The sequence below is a fragment of the Podarcis vaucheri genome (genome assembly GCF_965113315.1).
Source record: "Podarcis vaucheri genome assembly, chromosome: 12".
NCBI classification, from domain to species: domain Eukaryota; kingdom Metazoa; phylum Chordata; class Lepidosauria; order Squamata; family Lacertidae; genus Podarcis; species Podarcis vaucheri.
The window spans coordinates 7,174,866-7,201,409 of NC_138750.1; the positions used below are offsets into that span (position 1 = coordinate 7,174,866).

The 26,544-nt window shown below is 44.1% G+C and overlaps 2 protein-coding genes across 2 annotated transcripts in view; one reads left to right on the forward strand and one right to left on the reverse strand.

Moving 5' to 3' along the window:
- YAE1 (YAE1 maturation factor of ABCE1) overlaps positions 1 to 26,544 on the forward strand; it is a 131,189-nt gene that overhangs the window by 92,371 nt on the left and 12,274 nt on the right. The gene's annotated exons all lie outside the window — the stretch shown is intronic.
- RALA (RAS like proto-oncogene A) lies at positions 3,038 to 26,522 on the reverse strand. Its single transcript, XM_082192935.1, has 5 exons — positions 26,421 to 26,522; positions 13,707 to 13,855; positions 12,266 to 12,474; positions 7,357 to 7,531; positions 3,038 to 4,931 (listed from the first exon to the last, which is right to left on the reverse strand). Exons 2-5 carry the CDS (start codon positions 13,818 to 13,820, stop codon positions 4,809 to 4,811), a joined length of 621 nt encoding a protein of 206 aa, XP_082049061.1. The 5' UTR covers positions 13,821 to 13,855; positions 26,421 to 26,522; the 3' UTR covers positions 3,038 to 4,808.

Below are 26,544 nucleotides of genomic sequence, written 5' to 3' on the forward strand. Positions count from 1 at the left end.
TGTAACCCGAGGTACCACTGTACTTCTTCAAAACTCCAAATGTGCCCCTGACCTATCTAAATATAGTTGGCGGCTTTTATAATCTTGATGTGCCTCGAAATTATGCCTAATTAATATATGCATTACGCATTTTGTGCTTCCCATATCCTTTTCTAAAAGCATTAGGTTTCCAGCCCCTCACTTCACATGCTACAATCTTTGCCACATTGGTAGGTTAACTGGTGCCTGCCTAGGCCTTGAGGCCTCCATAGAGTTAGGGCTCTTTCATACGATAGCATTGTTCACGGGCCAGTGTCTATAACACATAAACCTCTGGAAAAAATGTGGATGATTCTTTAACCTGAAGTGGTTAAAATGAGAATTCATAAGTTTTCTAGAACAATGAATCACACGTGTCTTTCTTGATCTCTTTTCATAGTTGATCTTCTCCTTCAATCTCAGCAAATCAGTTTTAGATTTCAAATGATCTGTACAAAAGTTCAAGAGGTTCAGAACACACTCCCCTTTATCTTAAAATATGTTTATTTAAAAGCCCTTCTATAACCCTTAATATTTAAAAATGTATAGTTTACAAAAATAATGAAACAGTATCATAAAAAGTATAGGAAAAGGTTAAACAAATACTAATAACAAGGCCCAATTTGATGGCTCAAGAAAAACCTGGCCAAAAAGATATGCCTTCACATAAGATGCCTAAAGGAGTGAACAGGTGACACTTTACATATGGCAGAAGAAAGGGCAAGCACATCTACAAGCCACGCAACCATGCTGTAATTAGTATTCATCTGTCAAGGACAATGAAAACAAGGATGGAATAGATTTCAAAGCCACTTGAGACACATTTATGTTACAATGAAATGGGAATAGATATGGTTATAGTGATGAAGATTAATTACCGTATTTTTCGCTCTATAAGACGCACCAGACCACAAGACACACCTAGTTTTTGGAGGAGGAAAACAACAACAAAATATTCTGAATCTCAGAAGCCAGAACAGAAAGAGGTATCGCTGCGCAGTGAAAGCAGCGATCCCTCTTGCTGTTCTGGCTTCTGTGATAGCTGCGCAGCCTGCATTCGCTCCATAAAACGCACACACATTTCCCCTTACTTTTTAGGAGGGAAAAAGTGAGTCTTATAGAGCAAAAAATACGGTACATGCTGGATGAACAGAAGGGGTGGGTTATTGTTTTTTGTTTTATTATGTATTTTAATATGTATTTTGTGTTCTTATCTGAGATCTACAGAAGAAGGGTGGAATAATAATAATAATAATAATAATAATAATAATAATAATAATAATACCCATATTATAATTGCCTCAATTTATTTGTAAGTGTAAGTTCTTTGTTGGCTTTTATAATTTCCAAAAGCAACTTTGGTCAAATTCCACTGTGCATGTTGTTTCTCCTTTGTCCAGCAGAATCCAATACCATGTTTAATTCACATCTATTTCAAAATTAGTTTGTCGTGTTTGATGCTGTTTGAGAAACAACTCCAAACCTCCCTGGGCATGTGAAACTTTGAACGCAGGTCCAAGCGTGCTTCAGCCATGTTTTGATAAAATGTTATCATGTGTGCTTGCAGTTGAAGAAACAAGAGGTGCTCCCTGTGTTATCCAATCAAACACAATTCATACACTAACTCAGCAGTGAGAATGTTTTCCCCTTTAGTGAAGAACCCAAATTTAAATGACTACAGTAAAGTCAACAGAATGGATTCTTACACTGGCAACAGAACAACATTATTGACTGCACCCAAGGGCAGCAAGGTGGCAGGCAGATGGGCGCAGGGCAGGCTGCATGGTGCACATACAGTGGTACCTCAGGTTAAGAACTTAATTCGTTCTGGAGGTCCGTTCTTAACCTGAAACTGTTCTTAACCTGAGGTACCACTTTAGCTAATGGGGCCTCCTGCTGCCGCCGCACCACCACCGAGCGATTTCTGTTCTCATTCTGAAGCAAAGTTCTTAACCAAGGTACTATTTCTGGGTTAGCGGAGTCTGTAACCTGAAGTGTCTGTAACCAAAGGTACCACTGTACAGTCATACCTCGGGATGAATACGCTTCGGGTTAGGCATTTTTGGGTCGCGCTCCATGGCAACCCGGAAGTAACGGAGCACGTTACTTCTGGGTTTCGATGCGCGCGCTTGCACAGACTGTCAAAATGACGTCACGCACATGTGCAGAAGCGCTAAAACGTGACCCGCGCACACGCAGACACGGGTTACATTCGCTTTAGGATGCGAACGGGCCTCCGGAACGGATCCCGTTCGCATCCCGAGGTACCACTGTAGTTCTGTTTGGTCCCTATCTCTCACTATCTGCTACCTGAGGCAGCTGCCTCACTCTGCAAAGGCAGCTCTAGGCCTTTTCAACCAAAGCTGGAGCATGTTTCAGAGAAGAAGAGTCAGGACATATTTGTATTAATATGCCATTTGTTCCAACTGCAATATTTGGATTAGCGCGCTGTTTTGGCAAGAACTGAGATGAGAGTAGGCAAAGTGGGAAATGGCCATAGAAAAGTGCAGGGCACAAAGTTCTACAGTGCATCAGATTAGTAATAGGTTACTTTCACACAGCTCTGTGATTACTAATTTGCCCAACAATCACACTTTCAATGCAGACTTCCATTCGTGAAGCATCAGCAATATAATCTCAGTTGTGCAGATTCCTGGACTTTAACAAGTCAGGAAATCCAATTTATATACAGTGGTACCTTGGTTTTCAAATTTAATCTGTTCCGGGAGACTGTTCGACTCCCAGAATGGTTCACAAACCAAGGCGCGGCTTCCGATTGGTTGCAGGAACTTCCTGCAGGCAATCAGAAGCCGTGTAAGCTGCATTGGACGCTCAGCTTCCAAAGAATGTTTGCAAACCAGAACACTCACTTTTGGGTTTGCAACGTTCAGGAGCCAATTTGTTTGCCGACTAAGGCAATTGACAACCAAGGTACCACTGTACAGGAAAAACTTAACAGAAGCAATGGTAAAGTCACTCATCTGAAATGAAAGTTTTGTAATTAGCATTCCACAAAATATTTTTTTAAAAATGAAAGTTTATTCATAGTCAATGGCTCAAATAGCAAATAAAAAGAATCTGGTAAGGCATCAGCCTATGACGATAGTTTCTCTGTGTCCATTGGCTTCATAACCCCTTGGTTCCCATTACACAAACATCAATGTTAGTGGTTAAACTCCCTGGTTAGACAGACTGAAAACAAATACACAATAAGATGAGGACCAATCTGCTTGGCCAGGCACATCAAGAACTAATTCTGCACATGGTAGCGTCTACAGGAGAATGTACATACAAAAAGTTTTGATAAACAAGTGTTCTCTAAACAGCCACATTCCTAATGTCTACTTGTTAGCATGTTAAATATGTGTTGTCTAGTTTGCTCAGACACATCTTGAACTGTCTTTTCATAAATTCACACATGTATATAAAAAAGTGTTTTTTGTAACTGATCTAACCGTTACACCTACACCCAAGAAACTTAAAAGCCTCAGATAGTGCTTTATCTTTCAATTCCACATACTAAATGTACTAATTATATTTCAAAAAGCAGAACAGTAAAGGGCAATACATTTTAATGTATCAATGAGGGACTATGGAAGCACATGGCCAATATTTCCATACTGCAAAGTAGAGTGGGGTATTTGACTGATATCAGAAAAAGTAGCTATAACGCTTTCCCATTAGGTAATGCATAGCTAACATTTCCAAAGCCTTAGACAGGAGCAACACAGAAAAATGGAAAATTTATATTTTCCAGACAGCCCTAAGAGCAAGATCAATTTGTGCTCTAAGTACACAACTACCAGCAACTATTTGTCCCGCACTGTGCCCCAACCCTAGGAAGATACCTTCCCCAAATTAAGTAGTTGCCAAAGGGCAGTGTCAATGTCTGTGCATTAAGAAATACATGACCACTTCCTTACTGAAATGTGCTCCACCCTCTTTTTATATTCAATCTCAGATGTCTATGACGGCCCTTCCACTGTAAGCAAAAGCAATCTTCATTGAATCACAGGTTAATAGTATGCTCTGGATTATTAAAGACCCAGAGTATGGCACACTTTTCTGATCAGAGACACTGCTAGCACACAGCTAGTTAGCAAAATTGCTCACAAAAACTGCACTCCACACTGAAGGATATACTTTCACAGTGATGCACACACCTCAGTGCATCACAAGGAAGATATACCCTTAACTACGTTAACTTTTTTAAAAGTTTTTTTTTTTTTTAAATTAAGGCATATTCAAATATACTCATGAGTTTATACCATTTGTCTAAGCTAATTCCATGTATAAATGACTTCCAATAGAAGCAGAGAACAGAGCTCGTTTCTCTTCTCTAATTTGCATATTCTTATAACTACAAAAAAAAAAAAGCATATATACACTACCTTTGCTTAGTTTTGACCACTGCTGTAGTTTCCAAGGCAGTAGAAGACAAAGTGAAGTTTGGGTGATAGAAAACTGTATGCTTTAGGAGAAATGATAGAAAGTAATGCTTTGTTTACAGTTCAAGACGGACTGCCCATGAAAAAAAACCCTCTACATTCAGAAGAAACATGGTGAGAGGCAGCAAGTTATGAAATGGGTTCAATTCTGCTTCTCTTGAAGCCACATTAAACTTTTTCAGTGAAAGGCTTTCAGTGCTGTCCCAATTCATGCTTTAAGTGGTACATTACAATTTCCAAACTGTTAAGAGTAATTTCAGTCATAGGAGCCTCCAAATGGCATGCTATAAGTTATGGATTTTATTAGTATGATCAAGGGATGATGAGAGTTTGGAACTTTGATTATAAAATGCAACATCTTTCTCTGATTCTCTTGGCTAGGCTTTTCCTTTTCTTTTTTCCATTCTTTTCTTTGCTGTCTTCCATTTTTCTTGCTCTGATTTCTCGCATTAAATCAAAAAATACCTAGAAAGAAAAACACAAGTGTTAGTACATGCGTGCAAACATGTGCTACATTAACCAAAGCCTGCATTTTTAGGCTATTAAGTAAACCAAGAGGTTCTGCTTCATTCCTTTTCAGCTACGAGTGGTAATGTATTGTAGGGTTAAAACTGTTTTCATATTTTTCTTTAACAGAATTCTATAGAAAGTAGAAAGAAAACAAAAATATATCTATTCAGACCTGCTGTTAATAATGTAAGTAGCCATGCTAAGAATAGCTTGCAAAAAATCATAAAGCGGATATGAAGTCACATGCCAGAAACTGGTAAATCAATGTTGCATGTGACCCAACTATAGAAGTAAGGATGATCTTGCTTAAACGCAAACTAGCCTGCCACCGACCCTTAATGCATGAAAATATTCCTGAGTGCTACAGAACCAGTTGCTCAAATTAGAAGCCCAGAAAACTTCTAGGAAACAGCTGTCCATCGTGTTCTAGTGAGTCAATAACGATTCAGTACCACATTGCTCAGAGTAAACAAGCCAACTTACATTTAGTGACCCAATTTCTAACATCTGAGTTTTTAAAAAGGACTTTCCTGTTATGCAGTCATGTTTGTATATAGGTCAGAAAGGAGAGGTTTGCATATTAAACCACTAAGCCCCTTAACCTTTTGCCAAGCAGATTTTCTGCAAGGCAGGAGCAAGTACTTAGAACTAGTGAAGAATAAGTTTTAAGAACTATAGGGTTCTTATTGTTGTCATTTTTAAAAAACAAAAGATTTAAGAAGTTTTCACCTTTGTACCAGATCATTAAAACATGAGTTGATTAAATTACACCACTGCCTTCCATCTCATTTGAAAGAGATTAAGACACTGACGCTAGCATTTTCTGCCTAGGGTATATAATCAAATTCTTTAAAAGAAGAGTATGAAAGAACTTAAACACACACACACACACACACACACACACACACACACGGTAGCTCATATACTGTTAAACCCCAGTTTACCTATAAGCATTATAGCTCATATCTCCTTCAACAATGTAAGTCAGAACCCACCTTCACCCTTTACAGGGGCAACACAGTCGCCAGCAACTACTTTCCTTAGACTGGAATTAATCCCACTCAGAACAAATGGAAGCAGGTTCAGGCCATAGTCTGTTAGAGAATGAGCATCAACACTCCATCTCACCCCACCCCACTTTGTCTCACACCCACTGGTGGAGGAAGAGGGGGGTAGGGGAGGGCACCGCCCCTGCAGTGCGATCCCGGTGGGGTGCCATTGCAGCTGTCACCCTGCCCCCGCTGGCTGCCACGCCCCCGCAGGCAGCATGCCACACCCCCAGGACACGCGCCAGCCACGCCCCCGCCTGAAGCTCCATCACTGCTCACAACAGATTGAGATAAGGCTTCTGGTTTGTTAAGTTGCAGTTTCCCATGATGTCTGAACTGGAAATACTTACCTGCAAACTGGACTAAAAACTATGGATTGCAACCCTGATTTACAGGCAGCAACAGAGGCATCATAGGAAATGGTAATTTGAAAAACCAGGAAATGTTCTCTACAGCTGAGCATACAAGAGAGAATGTTCAAGCCCATCGCTTGAACTCCTGTAGCCTTATTTGAGTTCACCGATTCGGTCTGCGTTGCTCCGGGACAGGAGGAAGGAAGTCAAATGACACCGAGGTTGGTTCAAAGAAAGAGTTTATTCTGCTCTCCGGATAGCAGAAGGCACTTGCGTGATCAAGTCCACAGCAAGTCCAAAGAAACGAGAAGTTTCATGCAGTATATATATCCTCCAGACACCCTCTCCCCCTTCCCCTGCCACGTCAGCTTGTACACGCAGGTTGACATCACAGATGTTCCTGCTCCGGCACTCTTAACCATAAAAGGGATTTCCTTCCTGCACTCCTGACCATTAAAGGATTTTCCTCTTCCTACTCTTATCTTGGAGGAAGAGGTCATCATCTCTGGGAACACGCTTCTGGTGTTGTTCTTGGATTTCGGTCTGTGCGTCTTTTGTGGTCAGCACATAGGATAAGGCACTGACGTGTCTGCTCTGTTCCCCTAGACCAGCCAGGGTCATCCCTGACGTCACAAATTGATAAAGGAGAGAGCTGTGTTCTTGTTATGCATTTGCTCAACGGCTCAAAGTTTATGCATTTTAGCTAAGGAAAAATAGGGATTTTGGTGCAGTTTAAAACTGCCTGCACAGTCAGTTTTGGGTTTTGGGAAACCCATTCCTTCACTCCAACAAACCCCAGCGAAACTCCTTAGTGAGCCATTTGAATGTCTTCTGTTCAGCTACCTGTTAGAGCATTCATCTTCAAGAAGACTGAGCAATACACAAAAGAGTCAGGGTAACATTAATAATTAGTCTTGACAAGCAACGAGTGGAATCAGAAGTTTATGAAGATGTATTTGGGAAACGGTAAACTTTTACCTTGTCGACATTAGCTCGTGTTTTAGCAGACGTTTCAACATAGTTAACATTCCACTGATCAGCTCTGTTTTTTGCTTCTTCTACAGAAACCTGTCTTTTGTCTTCCAAATCCGATTTGTTACCAACTAGCAAAAATGGAACATTCTCATCTTCTTTTACCCTTAAAATCTGCTCTCTGAAGAGAAGAGAAAAAACACATTTTAAGACCCATGCAGTTTAATCTTCTTTGATTTCTCAGATATGAAACTTTAATACAACCTTGGTGAAATAAACACATGTTTTTGCTGTTACCCATCATGCGCTATCACCAACTTGGTGCTAGGTATTCACAATATGCAACTGGCAAAGGCCCTGCACAGGAGAGCAGTCAGAAAAGAAGTAGCAAGTAAGAAGCTATAAACTGTTAACTGATAGCACACATAAAGAGGACTAACAGATGAGTCCGTTATAAATTTTATAAGAGGATAACTTTGAAGATGAGATGGTAATGCAGGAGAAGCCAAACACAAGAATTAGCAGTTTAACATCAATAAAAAACTGACCAAGTAGCGCGATAGAGGATTATCAAGATTAATTAAGATATTTACTTTCAGAATTATTAAGCAGAAACAATACATAAATTAAGTATTTTATAGAAAAAGGGAAATATTTTAAAGTGATAGCGAAGCAGACTTTACATTTTACCACTGACATTAACCTTTGGATTAATTTAACCTTGATATCAAACAATAAAACTATCAACATGATTACTCCCCAAATACCTAACTGACAGTCATGTCACAACTGCCTGCTTAACAGACTAGCTTCTATCCCAACACACCTGTGGCAGTTTCTACAACATGACTTTTCATGTTAAATAAAGGATATCCAGAATCCTTGCCACTTTGCATACCAATCTTTTTAATAATGAAAATGCCAATCTATGATACAAAGAACTGATCATTTTCCTTCTGAAAAGCAGCTCAACAAATTACTGCCCACAACTGTAAGTCTTTAGAATATTTGCAAAAAACCTGGTCTATAGCACTTTCAGAAAAATTGACTAAGGAAGTCGAAGCATTAGCTGGAAAAAGGGACAGGGCCGATTTCATAGTGACATGATATCCTTTTATTGCACATTCAACAGAACATCATTTACAGTGGCATCCACTACTTACAGTGAGAGGGGAAAGTATTTGATCCCCTGCTAAATTTGCCCGTTTGCCCTCTGACGAAGAAATGAACAGTCCATAATTTTAATGGTAGTTTTATTGTAGCTGTGAGAGACAGAATAACAACACGAAAACCTCCAGAAACCCAGAAGTCAGAGATTGAGGTGCATTATAATGAGTAAAATAAGTATTTGATCCCCTATCAACCAGCCAGATGTCAGGCTACCTGGTATCTTCACTGTATGTAACGAGCTGAGATTAGAAGCACCTGCTGTAAGGGAGAGGTCTTACCTGTAATCCCAGCTCGTTACAGTACCTGTACAAAAAACACCTGTCAATAGAAGCAATCAATCAAGCAGATTCCAAAGTAGCCGCCATGACCAAGACCAAAGAGCAGTCCAAGAATGTCAGGGACAGGAGTGTAGACCTGCACAAGGCTAGGCTGGGCTGGGCTACAAGACTATTGCCAAGCAGCTTGGTGAGAAGGTGACAATAGCTGGTGCAGTAATTCGCAAACACAAAAGAACTGCCAACCTCCCTCGGTCTGGGGCTCCATGCAAGATCTCATCTCATGGAGTTGCAATGATCAAGAGAATGGTGATGAAGCAGCCCAGAACTACACGGGGGGAACTTGTCAATGATCTCAGGGCAGCTGGGACCATAGTCACTATGAAAACAGTGGGTAACACACTACACCGTGAAGGACTGAGATCTTGCAGAGCCCACAAGGTCCCCTTGCTCAAGACAGCACATGTACAGGTCTGTCTGCAGTTTGCCAATGCACATCTGAATGACCTAGAGGAGAACTGGGTGAAAGTGTTATGGTCAGATGAGATCAAAATCGAGCTCTTTGCCATCAACTCAACTCACTGTGTTTGGAGGAGGAGGAATGCTGCCTACGACCCCAAGAACATCATCCCCACCGTCAAACATGGAGGGGGACATATTATGCTTTGGGGGTGTTTTTCTGCTAAGGGGACAGGACACCTTCACCGCATTGAAGGGACGATCGGCGGGACCATGTATTGTCAAATCTTGGGTGAGCTACTCCTTCCCTCAGCCAGGGCACTGAAAATGGGTCAAGGATAGGTATTCCAGCATGACAATGACCCATAACACACAGCCAAGGCAACAAAGGAGTGGCTCAGGAAGAAGCACATTAAGGTCTTGGAGTGGCCTAGCCAGTCTCCAGACCTTAATCCTATCCAAAATCTGTGGAGGGAGCTGAAGGTTCGAGTAGTTACACATGAGTCTTGAAATCTTACTGACTTGGAGAGGATCTGCAAAGAGGAGTGGGACAAAATACCTCCTGAGATGTGTGCAAACCTGCTGGCCACCTACAAGAAACGTCTGACCTCTGTAATTGCCAACAAGGGTTTTGCCACCAAGTATTAAGTCATCTTTTGCAAAGGGATCAAATACTTATTTCACTCATTATAATGCACATCAATCTCTGACTTTTGTCTTCTGGGATTCTGGGGCTTTTCCTGTTGTTATTATGTATCTCACAGCTACAAATAAACCTACCATTGAAATTATGGACTGGTCATTTCTTCGTCAGGGGGCAAACGGGCAAATTTAGCAGGGGTTCAAATACTTTCCCCCTCACTCCCTCACTGTACAACTCTGGAGCAATGTTTTCCCATAAAAATTATGTACCTTAGAGAGGAAGGGACAGGGACATTTGTTAGGGGAGCGTATATTTTCTATGTTCGTTTTCTTGAAAATTAATTTTTAAAGAAAGAATCCTTGCCACTCAAGAGGACTTTTGGCATACCTACAGTGGAATCTGTGATCTCGAATTAACAGAAATTAAATGCTGAAGTTTGATTAGGAGACAATAATAAAGACCCAGCCTCATGCACTTAAGAATGAAGAGGCAATCTATACCAATTGTGTCCATCATATGCTGTCTAGCAAACACTTCCTCAATGTTCAGTGGCAAAGAAACTTTTATTCACTGTGATTCAGTTTATAGTGGCCCAGTATGCACACCACAAAATAGTTTAAAATAAGCTACGATTTCCTGTATGGAGTACCTTGCTCCTTCCCAAGTCCTGATTGTGATGCAGAAGGGAAGAAACAAGTCAAGCATCTGGGCTTGTTGCGATGCAGAAACCTGGGCTTGTGATTTTTCTCCAAATAACCCTTGACTTATCAGTTATCAGTTATTGGTTGTGGCATGTTTGGAATGAAACAAACCATGAGCAAACCGTGAGCACTAGTTTGTGCAAAGCCTGAAGCCAGACTCTAGCTTGCTTCCTCCCATGTGACCAATTCAGTAAAGAGAACAGTCACCATACTTGGCACTGAATATTCACTGAGTGTTTAGCACACAAAACCTTTTAATGCCAAGTAGGCACACAATGAGTTAATCAACAATTGGAAAGGCTGGTAGTCATTTTAAGCTTCCTTCTACCTTTTAAAAATTATACAGCATACAAAGGTAAACTAGGCTTTCTAAGTTAACACATATTTGTTCAGGCATTTTAAGTGTTTAAGCATGTGATTGTTGCAGCCTCTACTGTTTTCACCTGCCTTCATTTTTCATTTATTGTGGCTCAGCTTGTTTTACTGTTGTTCAGACATAAATTCAATCATGTAATTTATTTTGTGGTGCCCCACTCTTTGTACCAGCATCAATAAAAGACACACTATAAATCTTTTAAATACGTTAAACAACCACAATATGATTCAAGTGTGTTCTACCCCTGATTCAATCCTGTTCTATGCCACAGCAGAAGTGATACAGAAGTCACTACATATTTGTATCTTTCATGGCTTCAGAACTTTAAAAAGATCCCCAGCCATGTCAACAGCTAATGCTGGACACAACAGGAACCAAGAATTTCCAACATAGTAAATAACCCAATAGTGTTTTGTGTCATTAAAAATAGGTTATATATGACATTTATTCAGATACCAGGTGTGCCATGCCTTCTTTTTCAGGCAAGCTTCATTTTTCAAAATAAATAATGAAGCTCTTACACCATGATGCAATATTTGTATTATAAGCATCAATCTTGGGAGTGCAGCTCCTGATTCCCATTGCAAGGCAGATACTTTATGCTGGTGATTTAATTGTTTTTGAACAAACAAAGTACATTTGTGTAAGAGTTATTGAGTAATTGGCTAGAATGACTGAGCCAACTGTAACCTCCAACTCCTTTGTTTCTCATGTTTGACCTTGAAAATGCATCTGTGTTATAAGAACTGCGTTACTCAGCAGACAGCAGCCACCCAACAGTTACGATGAACAAAAATGCAATATTAAGCTGCTAAGGCTATGTAAGGACTATGTCTGCTGATTCTGGGGGCTTTATGTGAACTAGCACAATGTCGATTGTGGAAATATGTATGGAATGTAGCCATAAAGAAGCAACTTTTACCTTGCAGCAAGTTGCTCTTTTTCTTTGGACTGTTGCCTCTGCTGCCTGCCTTATCTGTATCCTTAATTCAGGGCCTCTTTCCCTCTATTCCTATTTAGCTGCATCCATCCCTGTGGCCATGATAATAGTGGTTTCTTATCCCCATCAAAGGCCTTGTTTCTTAGGTGTTTATTCCTTAAAACTCTCCAATGTTATCGATGGAGAGCGATGGAGAGTATAGGCTGATGTTAACTATCTAACCATGCACATATATTCTGCAGCGATATTATAGGCCAGAAAAGCATGGAAAAAAGCTACAATTTAGCACTGAAAAAATAAGATGCTGAATTCACTAAAACAAATCAGTTTCTCTCATACACATCCAATTACCTGAAGTCGGCTGTAGCAGCAAAAGATTCAAGCTCTGTAATAGAGAATACACAGAGGAAACCCTCTCCACTTCGGAAGTAGTTGTCTCGAATTGCAGCATAATCCTCCTGCCCTGCTGTATCCAATATATCTATCTGGACTTCTTCCCCATCTAGAACTACTTTTTTTCTGTAGCTGTCTGCTTTGGTAGGCTCATAGTCTTCCACAAACTGGCAAGAAATTAAACAGAGTCAGTCTTATTTTGGTAACTTCCACCAGGGATTCCAAGAAACATTCCTTGACCAAATACTGGTAACATTTATACAGCACTTTAAAATGTTCAGTGTTTCACATGCATCATCTAGTGGTAATTCTCAGAACCGCCCTGGGGGTGGGGGAGAGACCAGAGGTTGTGAGAGTGTCTTGTCCAAGGCCATCTGGTGAATTCATGGCAGAGGCAAGATATAATCAGGGAACTGTCTAACTCTTAAGGCAAACGCAGCCATTTTGCTACATCAGCAATATCCAGTAATATTTAGGCAGATAACATGAAGTTCTATCAGAGGTTCAATTTGCTATAATGTTAACATGAGGAGTGTTGGAATGAGAAAAATGAATGGAACTTCAAACGAAAGACTAGTTTAATTCTGACAAATATTTGTTAATTGGGCAATCCTAAATAGTCATCAATTAAACTATGGAGAATTAAATGTAAGCAGCAGCATGAACCTATAGAATGGCAAAATAGTTATTTTGGAAGCTTTGTTGAAATTAAATAATCCACAATACTATGAATTCATAACAGAGGATGGTTAAGAATTAATGTAGAAAAATCAGTATCTGCAATCAATATTGCTTTCTTTGTGTTCATACTCTATGTAATCAAGCTAAACATTACTGTTACCTTGGCTGTATTAATTTGTAATACAATAGGACTTTTATATTTTTAGTTATTTGTAAGTATAGGTACAAATACTGTATAAATATAGCATTTTAATTAAAAGTTGAAAATTAAACTGCTGTAAGTGAAAGCATACTGAAAAACTATTGCTGATCAAAAGCCTCTTGGACTCTTTAAACAAATATAGCAGCAGCTAGGGCAAAATTCTACAACCTTTTATTAATCTAACTCTGCCTCTCTGACTTGCAAGAAGTGCTCAATCCGACAATCAGCTGATTTTTCAGCAATCCAATTCAAAGCACTGCAGAAAACAGTGGGCAAAAAATAGTCGCCTGACATTGTGTCAAACCTGGCCTGCAAGGGGTGGGGGAGATAACAATTAGAGTTAGAAAGGTTCCACACCCCTGCCATAAACATACAAAAATCTTTCCAGCTGAAAGAACTAGTCTGCTCAGGTTTGCTGAAGCAGTTACCAAATGAACTAAAATGTAGTGATTAGACTCCCTGTTCATTTACAGCCTGAGAACACACTTCTTTAAAAAATGATTGTCACACTCTTACCTCATCATACATGAACTGCAGCGTTAATGCAGATTTTCCTACACCTCCACTGCCTACCATGATGACTTTGTGCAGAGCCAAAGAATTTTGACTTTTGGGCTTATTTGCTGCCATTTTTGGATTTCAGATATTTCACACAAAGAAGGAACCTGGGTGAAGAAAGGTTTTTTGAATTAATAAGGATTTTTAAACATTCATAAGGAGGTTCAGTAACTAAAATGTACAATAGGTACAAAATAAGTAGAAGCATGCTCCCATGGCTTAGACCAACTTCAAAAACAATTACAGTAATACAAACACAACCTGCTCAGCATAACAGAATCAAGCAAAGAGAATTATTCTCTGAATAAGGATGGCTTTCAGCTTTTAGATATAAAAAAAATTAACATGCTTGGGATTAAACCTGCAACCTTTTGTATGATAAACATGTGATCTACCACTGAGTTGCAACTCTTCCAGTTGTTTCTGCTTTGTGGACGTATTCACATATAAAACTAGTTCAAAGTCCTCTAACACATCTATTTTTTTAAAGGGGGGTGAAGTCTGAATTTAGCCTTCATGGTTTGAAGTATCTGGAAAAAAATCTAGGTAAGGCAAATGTAAGTGTAAGCCTCAGACATCTGCCACAGACCGGCCCAAAGTCATGCAGTGAGCTCCATGGCCAAGTGGGGATTTGAACCCTGATCTTCCAGGTCTTAGTCCAACACTTCAATTGCTACACCACACTTGTTTGTTCTCTTTCTGTGTACATACATACACACACCACATATGCATGGTACCTTAATGTTTTTCCCTCTAGAGCAAATAGGAGCTGGGAATGGGGAAGACAGTTACAAACATTCCCCTTTGCCATGCTGGTTTATTCTGGGGGTCTAGCAGATGCTTTTCCTTTCCTTTTTTTAAAAAGGAAGTGTTGAGAGATCTGATGACAGATTTCCACTTCTACTACAGTGGTGTTAATTCCAATAAGGGAGTAGCTAGCCAATTCATGAATACAGTGGTACATCGGGTTACGAACTTAATTCGTTCCAGAGGTCTGTTCTTAACCTGAAACCGTTCTTAACCTGAGGCACGCTTTCGCTTAATGGGGCCTCCTGCTGCCACTGGCGCACAATTTCAGTTCTCATCCTGGGGCAAAGTTTTCAACCCAAGGCATTACTTCCGGGTTAGCAGAGTTTGTAACCCGAAGTGTTTGAAACCCGAGGTACCACTGTATATACATTGAGATACAAGGACTACAGTGGTGCCTCGCAAGACGAAATTAATTCGTTCCGCAATTCTCTTCGTCTTGCGGTTTTTTCGTCTTGCGATGCACGGTTTCCCATAGGAATGCATTGAAAATCAATTAATGCGTTCCTAGGGAAACCACCTTCAGACCAGGTCCGGGACAGTCTGTCCCCGGACCTCTTCTGAAGGCTGGGGGGGGCAAGGGCTTTTCTTTCCACCCCCAGCATTTTAAAAAACCCTGGGACAGCGGAGGACTTCTCCGCTGTGCGGGGCTATCTTAAAATGCTGGCGGGCGGCATTTTAAAATCGCTCCGGACAGCGGAGGACTTCTCCGCTGTCCAGGGCGATTTAAAAGCCCCTGGGAAGGCAGGCAGGGGGGACAAAGACTTTTGCCCCCTGCCCGCCTTCAGAAGGTGTTCCCGCCCCCCGCCCCACTTCAGAACAGCTTTCCGAAGTGGGGCGGCGGGGCCAGGTGTTCCCGACCCCCCTCCCCACTTCGGAAGAGCTTTCCGAAGTGGGGCGGCGGGGCCAGGTGTCCCCGCCCCCCCCGCCCCACTTCGGAACAGCTTTCCGAAGTGGGGCGGCGGGGCCAGGTGTTCCCGACCCCCCTCCCCACTTTGGAAGAGCTTTCCGAAGTGGGGCGGCGGGGCCAGGTGTCCCCGACCCCCCTCCCCACTTCGGAAGAGCTTTCCGAAGTGGGGCGGCGGGGCCAGGTGTCCCCGACCCCCCTCCCCACTTCGGAAGAGCTTTCCGAAGTGGGGCGGCGGGGCCAGGTCTTCCCGACCCCCCTCCCCACTTCGGAAGAGCTTTCCGAAGTGGGGCGGTGGGGCCAGGTGTTCCCGACCCCCCTCCCCACTTCGGAAGAGCTTTCCGAAGTGGGGCGGTGGGGCCAGGTGTTCCCGACCCCCCTCCCCACTTCGGAACAGCTTTCCGAAGTGGGGCGGCGGGGCCAGGTGTCCCCGCCCCCCCGCCCCACTTCGGAACAGCTTTCCGAAGTGGGGCGGCGGGGCCAGGTGTTCCCGACCCCCCTCCCCACTTCGGAACAGCTTTCCGAAGTGGGGCGGCGGGGCCAGGTGTCCCCGCCCCCCCGCCCCACTTCGGAACAGGCATCCCGGACCTTTCCGCCAGCAGCGGCAGCGCTGCCGCTGCTGGCAGAGACTTGCCGGCATGCCGAAGCCTGCGCGCAGCGCGCCCAGGCTTCGCGGATCTCTCTGCCGGCAGCGGCAGCTCTGCCGCTGCTGGCGGAGAGTTGCCGGCATGCCGAAGCCTGCGCGCAGCGCGCCCAGGCTTCGCGGATCTCTCTGCCGGCAGCGGCAGCTCTGCCGCTGCTGGCGGAGAGTTGCCGGCATGCCGAAGCCTGCGCGCAGCGCGCCCAGGCTTCGCGGATCTCTCTGCCGGCAGCGGCAGCTCTGCCGCTGCTGGCGGAGAGTTGCCGGCATGCCGAAGCCTGCGCGCAGCGCGCCCAGGCTTCGCGGATCTCTCTGCCGGCAGCGGCAGCTCTGCCGCTGCTGGCGGAGAGTTGCCGGCATGCCGAAGCCTGCGCGCAGCGCGCCCAGGCTTCGCGGATCTCTCTGCCGGCAGCGGCAGCTCTGCCGCTGCTGGCGGAGAGTTGCCGGCATGCCGAAGCCTGCGCGCAGCGCGCCCAGGCTTCGCGGATCTCTCTGCCGGCAGCGGCAGCTCTGCCGCTGCTGGCGGAGAGTTGCCGGCATGCCGAAGCCTGCGCGCAGCGCGCCCAGGCTTCGCGGATCTCTCCTGCCTTCAAAAGCCGTCCGGGATAGCAGGAAGCGCTTCCCTGCTATCCCGGACAGCTTTTAAAATGCTGGCGCTGGGGAGCAAAGCCTTTTGGCCCCCGCCAGCCTTCCTGGACCTCTTCTGAAGGCCGGAGGGGGGGGGGAAAGGCTTTGCTCCCCACCGCTAGCATTTAAAAGAGGTCCCCGGAGATTTCCCTATGGGCTTTCGTCTTGCGAAGCAAGCCCATAGGGGAATTCGTCTTGCGAGGCAAATCGCGGACGAAAAAACCTTTCGTCTAGCGAGTTTTTTGTCTTGCGAGGCATTCGTCTTGCGGGGCACTACTGTATTCAGAAAGTTTGACTTACATACACTTAACTGTTATGCAGACTGATGCTTCTCAGCAAACTTGCATAGGAAGTGCTACTGTGTTCAAGAGAGCTTATCCCCAGGGAAACAAGCACAGGATCACAGCTTAATATATGCACGGATAAATGGCATTTGTAGGAAAAACTTAATTTTTCCTTTAAAATGCTGTATGTACTAAACCACTCTAGGCATAGAAGAATTTAACATTCAGCAACTCTGTTAGCCCACAGCTTATTACAAGAGAAAAGTTGGGTATCATAGATGATACTTTTATTTTGTACCCTTGGCTGCTTACATTTGCTTTCCAGCTCATTATATAGAATGCAAAGCTCATAGGATATGCATTTACATATAAGGTTGTCAAATTAGTGACGATAGGGTTTTGTGGCAGTTTGCTTGGAAATAGTAAAAGCGTATACAGTGGTACATCGGGTTACATATGCTTCAGGTTACATACGCTTCAGGTTACAGACTCCGCTAACCCTGAAATAGTACCTCGGATTAAGAACTTTGCTTCAGGATGAGAACAGAAATTGGGCTCTGGCAGCGCGGCAGCAGCAGGAGCCCCCATTAGCTAAAGTGGTGCTTCAGGTTAAGAACAGACCTCCGGAATGAGTTAAGTACTTAACCTGAGGTACCACTGTACCAGTTATACTTTCAGAACTGAGGCAACCAAGGACTGGACTCTTAAAGATCTGATGCAACTAAAAGCTATCCACTGCTACAAGGAAGGAGGACTACAATACAAAAGTACTGTTGGGATCTGCAGAACTTGTATTTTACAGGTGCCATATACATATTTAATACTAGGCAGGTACCCTTGATACATTGTTTGAGATGCTTGCTAAAAGGTTTTTGTTGTTTTTTTAAGCAAGCCTACCCAGACATATAATTTAGGGTTCTGCTTTTTTAAATGCATATTTGTAAGTATTCATCCTTGTTAATCATGGCTACAGTGGAAACAGGGTCCACAGTTCTAAACCTCCCTTCATATTGTGATGAACTAGACAAAATAAAACACTCTCTGCAAAGAGATCACTGTTATGAGTCATGTAACATGACCAGTTTGGAGGTGGAAAGAGAATGCCATCACTAGAAGTATCTGTCATAGTGCTTGACTGCACTTTTGCATGCCCCGGCTGGTCTACTGCATCTACTAACTTCTTAACAGTACCATCTGGTACTGGTAAATCTAAAGGCCATAAGAAGTAATCAGAAAGAACATGGGTCAGCAAACTTTTTCAGCAGGGGGCTGGTCCACTGTCCCTCAGACTTTGTGGGCGGCCAGACTATTTTTTTTTTGGGGGGGGGATGAACAAATTCCTATGCCCCACAAATAACCCAGAGATGCATTTTAAATAAAAAAACCCCACATTCTACTCATGTAAAAACATGCTGATTCCCGGACCATCCACGGGCCGGATTTAGAAGGCTAATGGGCCATATCCGGCCCCCAGGCCTTAGTTTGCCTACCCATGAGAAAGACCATAAACAGAAGCCACAATGCAGGAGTGTGAGGTAAAATGCAAGTAATATGCCTACAGCCAAAGTCTGTAAGAGTGCTGTTTTCAGCAACAGTCTGCTTAAATGTATGTGAATCTCAACAGCTTAGTGCTGTTACAGCAGACCATGTATCGGTGTGATGCTGTGGCTGAACATGGAAACCTAAATCTGGGACATTTCACACAACATGGAAGCATATACAGTCGTACCTTAGAAGTTGAACAGTCTAGTTCTCGAACGTTTTGGCTGCAAACCAGGAAGTGACTGTTCCAGTTTACGAACTATTTTTGGAAGCTGAATGTCTGACAGGGCTTCCACGGAGTTTCCTGCAGCCAATCAGAAGCCGCACTTTGGTTTTCAAATGTTTTGGAAGTCGAAAGTACTTCCGGAACGGATTCCATTCAAATTCCGAGGTACCCAGCAGGGAGATGGTAGTCCATCCCATCTAATTGGACAAACGCCACCTCCAAAGAGAGTGAGATTTCTATTGGGGCCTTCTAGATGCATTACCTCAGTCTCTTTACTGCTATGCCTCATTACCACAAGACAGTGGGACAATTTATCATATACCTACTAATGGCATCATCCCCGCCACACCTGCTAACATCCCCAAAGCAAGCCATCAAAATAGCAAATCCCATCATTTTTGGCAGAGATGAAGCAATCTACTCTGAAAATGTTCTCACCATTCAGGAATACAGTATGACTGTTCTTCCATCACTTGAGCAGTCTGAGCATGTTAGTGATTTAATAAACTAAGTTATCAAAACACTTAATTGGGGGGGGGGGGAGAGTCCAGCAACATCTGGAGGGCCAAACTGCCTCTGGTTTAAGAGTTACCACGGGTATTTAATATGTAATACCCTTCAATGTACAGTGGTGCCTCGCAAGACGAAATTAATTCGTTCCGCAAGTCTCTTCGTCTTGCGAGTTTTTCGTCTTGCGATGCACGGTTTCCCATAGGAATGCATTGAAAATCAATTAATGCGTTCCTAGGGAAACCACCTTCAGGCCAGGTCCGGGGACAGTCTGTCCCCGGACCTCTTCTGAAGGCTGGGGGGGGGGGGACAAGGGCTTTTCTTTCCACCCCCAGCATTTTAAAAAACCCCGGGACAGCGGAGGACTTCTCCGCTGTCCGGGCGATCTTAAAATGCTGGCGGGCGGCATTTTAAAATCACCCCGGACAGCGGAGGACTTCTCCGCTGTCCGGGGCGATTTAAAAGCCCCTGGGAAGGCAGGCAGGGGGGACAAAGACTTTCGCCCCCTGCCCGCCTTCAGAAGGTGTCCCCGCCCCGCTTCGGAACAGCGTTCCGAAGTGGGGCGGCTGGGGCAGGTCTTCCCGCCCCCCTCCCCGCTTCAGAACAGCGGGCTAAGCGGGACCTCCCGCCGGGCATGCGAGGCTTGCCGACATCTGCCTGAAGCAGGGGGCGGGCTCCGCAGCTCACCCCCTGCTTGGGGATGCAGGCTGCCGCCCCAAGCCTTGCGCGCAAGGCTTGCCGGCATGGGTCGGGAGCGAAGCGCTGCCGACCCCCAGCATTTTAAAACCTTCCCGGGACACGGGGAGATTTTAAAATGCTGGGGGTCGGCAGCGAACGCTTCGCTCCCGCCCGCCAGCATTTTAAGATCGCCCGGAGCAGGCGGGGGGGGGGGGAAAGGCAGGCGGGGGGAGCAAAGAGGTCCTCTTCTGAAGGCCGGCTGTGGGCGAAAGTCTTTGCTCCCGACCGCCAGCAATTAAAAACAGGTCCCCGGAGATTTCCCTATGGGCTTTCGTCTTGCGAAGCAAGCCCATAGGGAAATTCGTCTTGCGAAGCGCCTCCAAAACAGAAAACCCTTTCGTCTTGCGGGTTTTCCGTCTTGCGAGGCATTCGTCTTGCGGGGTACCACTGTATTACAATCACAGTTTCACATTTTATTCCGCAGCCTAGATACATTGGTATTTACTGAAATCAACAAGTGATGCATGAATGGGACGTATTTATTCACAACTGCTCAGTGACTCATCCCAAGACACTGCAACTCCCTGGTGCCTGTCTACTGGACATCTTCCCTTCACACTGTGGTCATTACAACAGCCATTAGGATACCCAGATGACAGCGCAAATGAATATAAAACTCTAGGGTTCTTTTGTTAGCTTACTTGCCATTGCCATGATCAGAAGCTAGGAAATATTATTGCAGTGGAAGGAAATTTGACAAATGTTGGTAACAGAAAATGGTGCTAAATGACCTGAGAGAATACAAAGTTTTTGCCTGACACAACCCCCCCCCCCAATTAGAATAGGCACCAGGTGAGCCTCTTAATGGAGAGTATCCTATAGCCAAGGAGCAGACAAGAAGACATTCTGTCTCATAGTCACCCACATTACTTCAGATTGAGAGGGGGTTATTTACCAGTTTGATTACGAACCAGAGAGTTCTCCCTAATAGCTTCATAGGAAGAAAGGAGGTAGTGACACCAATCTGTACAAAAGCTCAAAGTGTTTTGGATAAAACTTAATATGTAAAGCACAAGATTATGCACATCCTCACAAGAAATCCAAGTTTAGAACACACAAATCTAAGTGTTAAGAAGCTTAGAACAACTTCCCCATGTTGTTGCTAGCAGGTACAGACTAACAACTCTTAATAGAAATATTTTTAGCTTAGAGATAAATTTAATGAAAAGATTTTCTACATACAAATCCAAGGCCCAGTACAGGTATACTATATACTGAAAATGAAATTGAGAAAAACATTTTAAAAGTCGATAAAAGGCATTAAAATACTGTTTCTTGTACGTTTTAAATAACTGTAAAAGGACTATTTTCTTTGTTTGACTATGTTACTCCCATTTCAAACAAAGAAATGTAATACTCCTGGCAAGTTTGTCTAAGATTCATTATAGCCAGTGCAGTAAGTTGACAGTGTAACTGAAGCTTGTCTTTTTTTCCCTAGTAGCAAATGTATTTTACGGCAAAATAATTTGATCAATTATCAACACAGTGTTAGCCAGAAACTCTCAATGTCTTATTCCACCTTGCATTTTCCTGATTAATTAAATGTAGGCCAAAGACAGAAAGAGAATCTCTTTGTGGTTTCCATTTTAGGAATGTATGCATTGATAATGGAAGTTGGAGAAGTGGTACAAAAGCAAGACTCATGAACATAGTCTTGTTGCTAGAGCCTTGACTACTTCAAATCACAGCTTAGCTATGAAGTCAGAGTGTGGCCTTGGGCCAAAGCATTCTCAGCTTTTCCTCTCCCTACAACTGCCTTCTATACAAGTAGTTTTGAGGGCAAGTGGGGCATTTAACAATTCATAATCTAAAGACTTAAGACAGCCGGTGGGCTGCCTCTGTATATCTGCCCTGCCTTTAGCAAGACTTGTTCAATGCCGCCTGTTCTCATCAGCTCTGGAACACTTCACATAGCTGAACTGCAGCAACCAGTAAAACAAAAGTCCAGCAGATGTTTCAGGTCCCCCAAAACAAGATCCCAGGGAAGCAAAAAATACATTTTAAAAATCTTTCCTAATATTTCTCCAACAAGACGTAAAGTTTACACCTCTTTTCCCACTGAAGACACTTATAAGACAGAAGGTTGCATATGCCATGATTGCCTATCCCTCCCAGAGTTGTCAGCGATGCCTTTCACATTAGGGGGATGCAGGCAAACCCCCTTTGCATCAAAAGCATGTGTGAGGAGGCAACAAGTCAATTGCACGGCTCCCAAAGAATTCAGCAACCATGAGGAGAGGCCCGGCCTATGCACATACTGACATAGCTGTGTTGTGCAGGAGTGGGCCTGTCCAATCTGCTTAAATCCTTACCCACCACCCAGAGATCTACTAGTAGACCCAAATTTACTTTCCACCCATCACTAATGTAGAGCTCCTCCACACAAAGGGAACTCCTGGTTGGTCTTAAGAGTCCTCTCTCCCTGGCATTCAGCTCTCTTGAAACTTATTGGTAAGGCCCTTTATTTCTCATTGTTACCAAATGCAGGACTCAACAAGTTTCGGCTTGCCTTACTTGCAAATTTGTCAGCACCAAGACATACATGCACCCTTCCCACAAGGCCCAGGGTGTTGCCCACAATCACATACTACATCTCATATCAACCACAAAGTCAAAGAAACTGCTCCTCTTTCTAGGTCTAAGTTTGGAGCAGAGAACAGAAAAACACACACACACTTTGGAGAGAGGGAAAAGGCTTGTTCTGTGTCTGTGTCCAAAGGGTGCTCTGAGCACCTATCAAGGATGGAGGGACATCCAGGCACCTTCATTGTCCATCTCCAGCTTTGAGCATATGCAGGGATGTACACTCGTGTTTTTTTTACCCCCTTTCACAGTGTGTGGCTGACAAGGTAGCCAAGGCTAGTTAATTTGAACTCTCTTATTGAGAACTCTGATCCTAGGGGACAAAAATGGCGAAAGGATGAGGACACTGGAATAAGATGATGTCGCATATACTGGAGACAAGTGGCTCCCAACTCAACAATTCTGATTCAATGAGGTCTTGGGGACCACAAGCTTTTTTTGGGTTTTTTAAGTTCAAGTTGTAAGATTTGTTCTAAAGTGGTAATGGAGAGCAGAAAAGATATTAAGGATTTCATCATGGGCTGAACAAGAATTTATGCTGGGTTGCTAAAGTTCTAATTTAAAACCATGTTATTCTCATGGCTGTCAATACCAGGCAGTGCTGAAGGTGAGACTTGGTATACCATTCTACAAACTTGTGCAGTGCAAACCTGTAAGACTTCAATATAACACAATACTGTTCAATTTTAGAAACTGGGTAATGGAGAGTTAGGTTGCTTTCAGACACCCAGTTTATTAAGCATTCAGCCTGATTTGTTTGCAAAAAGTTTGCAGGGAGGATGGGCAAAGCTGGCTATTTACTGAGCATTAATTCCAATTAGTTTGCAAGGCGTTTATTCAAATGTTGTTATCCCACAATTTGTGGGGGTTTTTTGGGGGGGGAGCAGAGGGGGCAAGTTTGTTTCAGAAGAGCATCAAATCAACTAACAGTGTGATCTGAATTTTCTGGTACATGACTGACTTCAATCCAAAAATAGAAACAGTCCGAATATGCCCATAGCTACACATTTAAGTAGGGGCATTCAGTGTTAGAAATTAGCAAGGCGCATTTTGCTACTGGCATGGGTCCAATTGTGACCATATGGAGATCTCTGGATGCCAAGTTGATGACTGACATCTCCACCTGGCTGCCCCCCCCAGCTTTCTTAAGCAGGTAAGCAGAAGAACTTATTTATTGTATTTATATCCCCCCCCCCTTTCCTCAAAGGATTCCATGGTTCACCCCCTCCCCCAGTTAATGCCTACAACAATCCTGTGAGGTTGTGACTGGCCCAAGATCACCCAGTGAGCTTCATGACTGAGGGGGGATTTGAACATTGATCTCTCAGGTCCTAGTCTAGCACTGTAAACCATTACACCACACTGGCTTCCTAGAGTACTTCTGCTATGGGACAGCTATATAAAATAAATGGGTAAATAAATATGGGGAAAGCAAAATGTCAGTTGGAGAAGGATCTGAAATATTTCCCTTGAAGCCTGACTTTGTTTTCTTTTGGATTGTTTTCTTTTATGTTTTAATGAGTTGTAAACTCATAAAAAGGGTACCTAGACATTCTGTTGTGGCAACCGTAACCTAGGTTTAAGGTGCCATTTGGCAATTAGCTTATATATCCGAGTTTCTAAAACTGGGCACACTCTACTGTTAAAGGTTATTGAACGTTTTGAAAGCAAGTACCAGTGGTCTGGTGCTGGTTGTGGCTGCTGTTTTCACTACCCAAGCATCTGCTGCTAGAAGTGTTTTACTAATCCAACAGACTCTACAAGGCATATGTAATTTAGAATTTGCAAACACACTTAGCTACAGACAAAATTCACTAGCTTGAAATGGAGTTATGCAAATGTTTTCACAGCATTTGAGAATTTAGATATAGAAGGAATCAATATTTTTTTCCTTTGACCCAGTTAAGGAAGGGGGAATGTAGGCACTTAGAAAACTTAGTACAGTGGTGCCTCGCAAGACGAAAATAATCCGTTCCGCGAGTCTCTTCGTCTAGCGGTTTTTTCGTCTTGCGAAGCAACCCTATTAGCGGCTTAGCGCTATTAGCGGCTATTAACGGCTTAGAAAAAGGGGCGGGGAGCGGAAAAAAAATCGGAACACTCACAAGACGTTTTCGTCTTGCGAAGCAAGCCCATAGGGAAATTCGTCTTGCGAAGCAGCTCAAAAATGGAAAACCCTTTCGTCTAGCGGGTTTTCCATCTTGCGAGGCATTCGTCTTGCGGGGCACCACTGTATTCAAACTAAATGATATCTCAGCGTTGCAAGTATAACAAAAAAAAATTAGTAAAGGATGAACGCAAACAATGGAGTCACACTGAAATTACATCAGTAATTAAGCACTCTCCTAAGCTCTGTACTCAGAATGTCTTACATACAGCTAATTTATGCTCAGCAAGTCTTGTATCCCAAGGTCCTTTCAGCAATGGGAAAGAGCATTAAAGCTGCATTCAAGGCAATTCAACTAAATTAAGGTATGCAGGATATTCACCCATATAACTTATTATGATAAATTCGCATACTTAGCAGTACAGATTCCAGAATCTACAGAGTAGGTTTCCTGCGCTTAGGATGGCTCACTTTGTATAAATGAACAGATTTCCACATTACATGTCTAAGGTCAGCAAGTACAGTAAGTATATGAAATCCTTAAGTATCCCTGTAAACTTTGAAAACGCTTGCATTTGAAAATGCCTTTCTCATGATGACTTTGGCTTGTGTGCAGCTGCCTAACTAAGCCTAATGACACACCCAGGACTCTTCAAGAAGCTCCGCTTCCCTACAGACTCAGGAGTGGACCATTTATTCACAGAGGAGGGAGGCCATCTAAGCTCCTGCTTCTAATCCTGTCCTCAATACCCGAGTATTTCAGCAAGCAGTACAGCAGTAGCCTGGATCTTGTCAACAACAATGCAGCATAGAAGGGGTGTAATGGGTGGAAGGGGAGCAACTCCCCCTGGATGCTCTGGACAAATTATGCCTTTGGTCTCAAGAAGGGACCCGGAAGCTGACTTTATATTGAAGGAATTTAGCCTCAGAACATTAAGCAGTCAAGTGGCTTAGATGGCTTTGTGAAAGAGATTAGGCTAATTCGTGGGGGATGGAGGGATCCAGCAACAGTTCTTTGAGCACCGCAGGTTAACGGAAGTTGTGTATTCAGAGCTAGTGCACCAAGCACTACCTGGTACACATGACAGACAGTAAGGTGTGTGTGTGTGTGTTGCGTGTACACTTTCACACGCAGGTCGGCCGCGAGATTCCTGGAAGCACCTGGCTGGCAACTGCGGGAAACAGGAGCCTGACCTCGGCGGGGCCCCAAGCCCGATCCCGCAGAGTCCGCGGTCTTTGTTCTTAGGAGAGCCCCCGGCCCCAAACGGGAGACCGGCCTCCGAAGCCCAGGAAGACCCCAGCCAGTTCAGCACTGCGGAGAGATAATGGCGATCCCCCAATGGCTTCCTGGGACCCCCCCAAAAGTCAGCAGCCCCTTTGCTGAAGGCGAGCCCAGCAGCCCCCAGACCCCCCCCCCAATACACAACAACAACCCCGCGGAGACGCCGGCGGGGCGAGAGGGAGCCCCCGCAGAGGCGGCGCAAGGGCGGGAACCGGGCAGAGAAAACCCCTTCGGCCTTCCGAGGCGGCGAGAAGGACAGCCGCCTGCACGCCCTCGACCACTAGGCCGCCCCACCACCATTATTATTTCCCCCGGGCGCAGGGCGGCCACCCCGCCTGCAGCCTCGCCCGGGTCCCACCCCGCCGGGCTGGGGACAACTCGAGGCGCGACCGGGAAGAGAGGGCAGGCCGGGCCCGTCTCACCTGCTGAGGAAGGGCCAGGAGCAGCGCGCGGGGAAGAGGCGGAGGACGGGGACGGGGACGCAGCTCGACGCGGCCTGCGCCTGCCTGCCTGCAGCTCCCGGGCCGGCGGCACCTCAGTCTCTGG

Bases quoted from the DNA above. Each gene is read 5' to 3' on its own strand.
- RALA (XM_082192935.1), bottom strand. From the start codon at position 13,820: ATGGCAGCAAATAAGCCCAAAAGTCAAAATTCTTTGGCTCTGCACAAA. The intron at 7,532-12,265 runs GTAATTGGATGT...TCTTCTCTTCAG, and splicing joins GCTGCTACAGCCGACTTCAG to AGAGCAGATTTTAAGGGTAA. The intron at 4,932-7,356 runs GTAAAAGTTTAC...TTTTCTTTCTAG, and splicing joins CACGAGCTAATGTCGACAAG to GTATTTTTTGATTTAATGCG.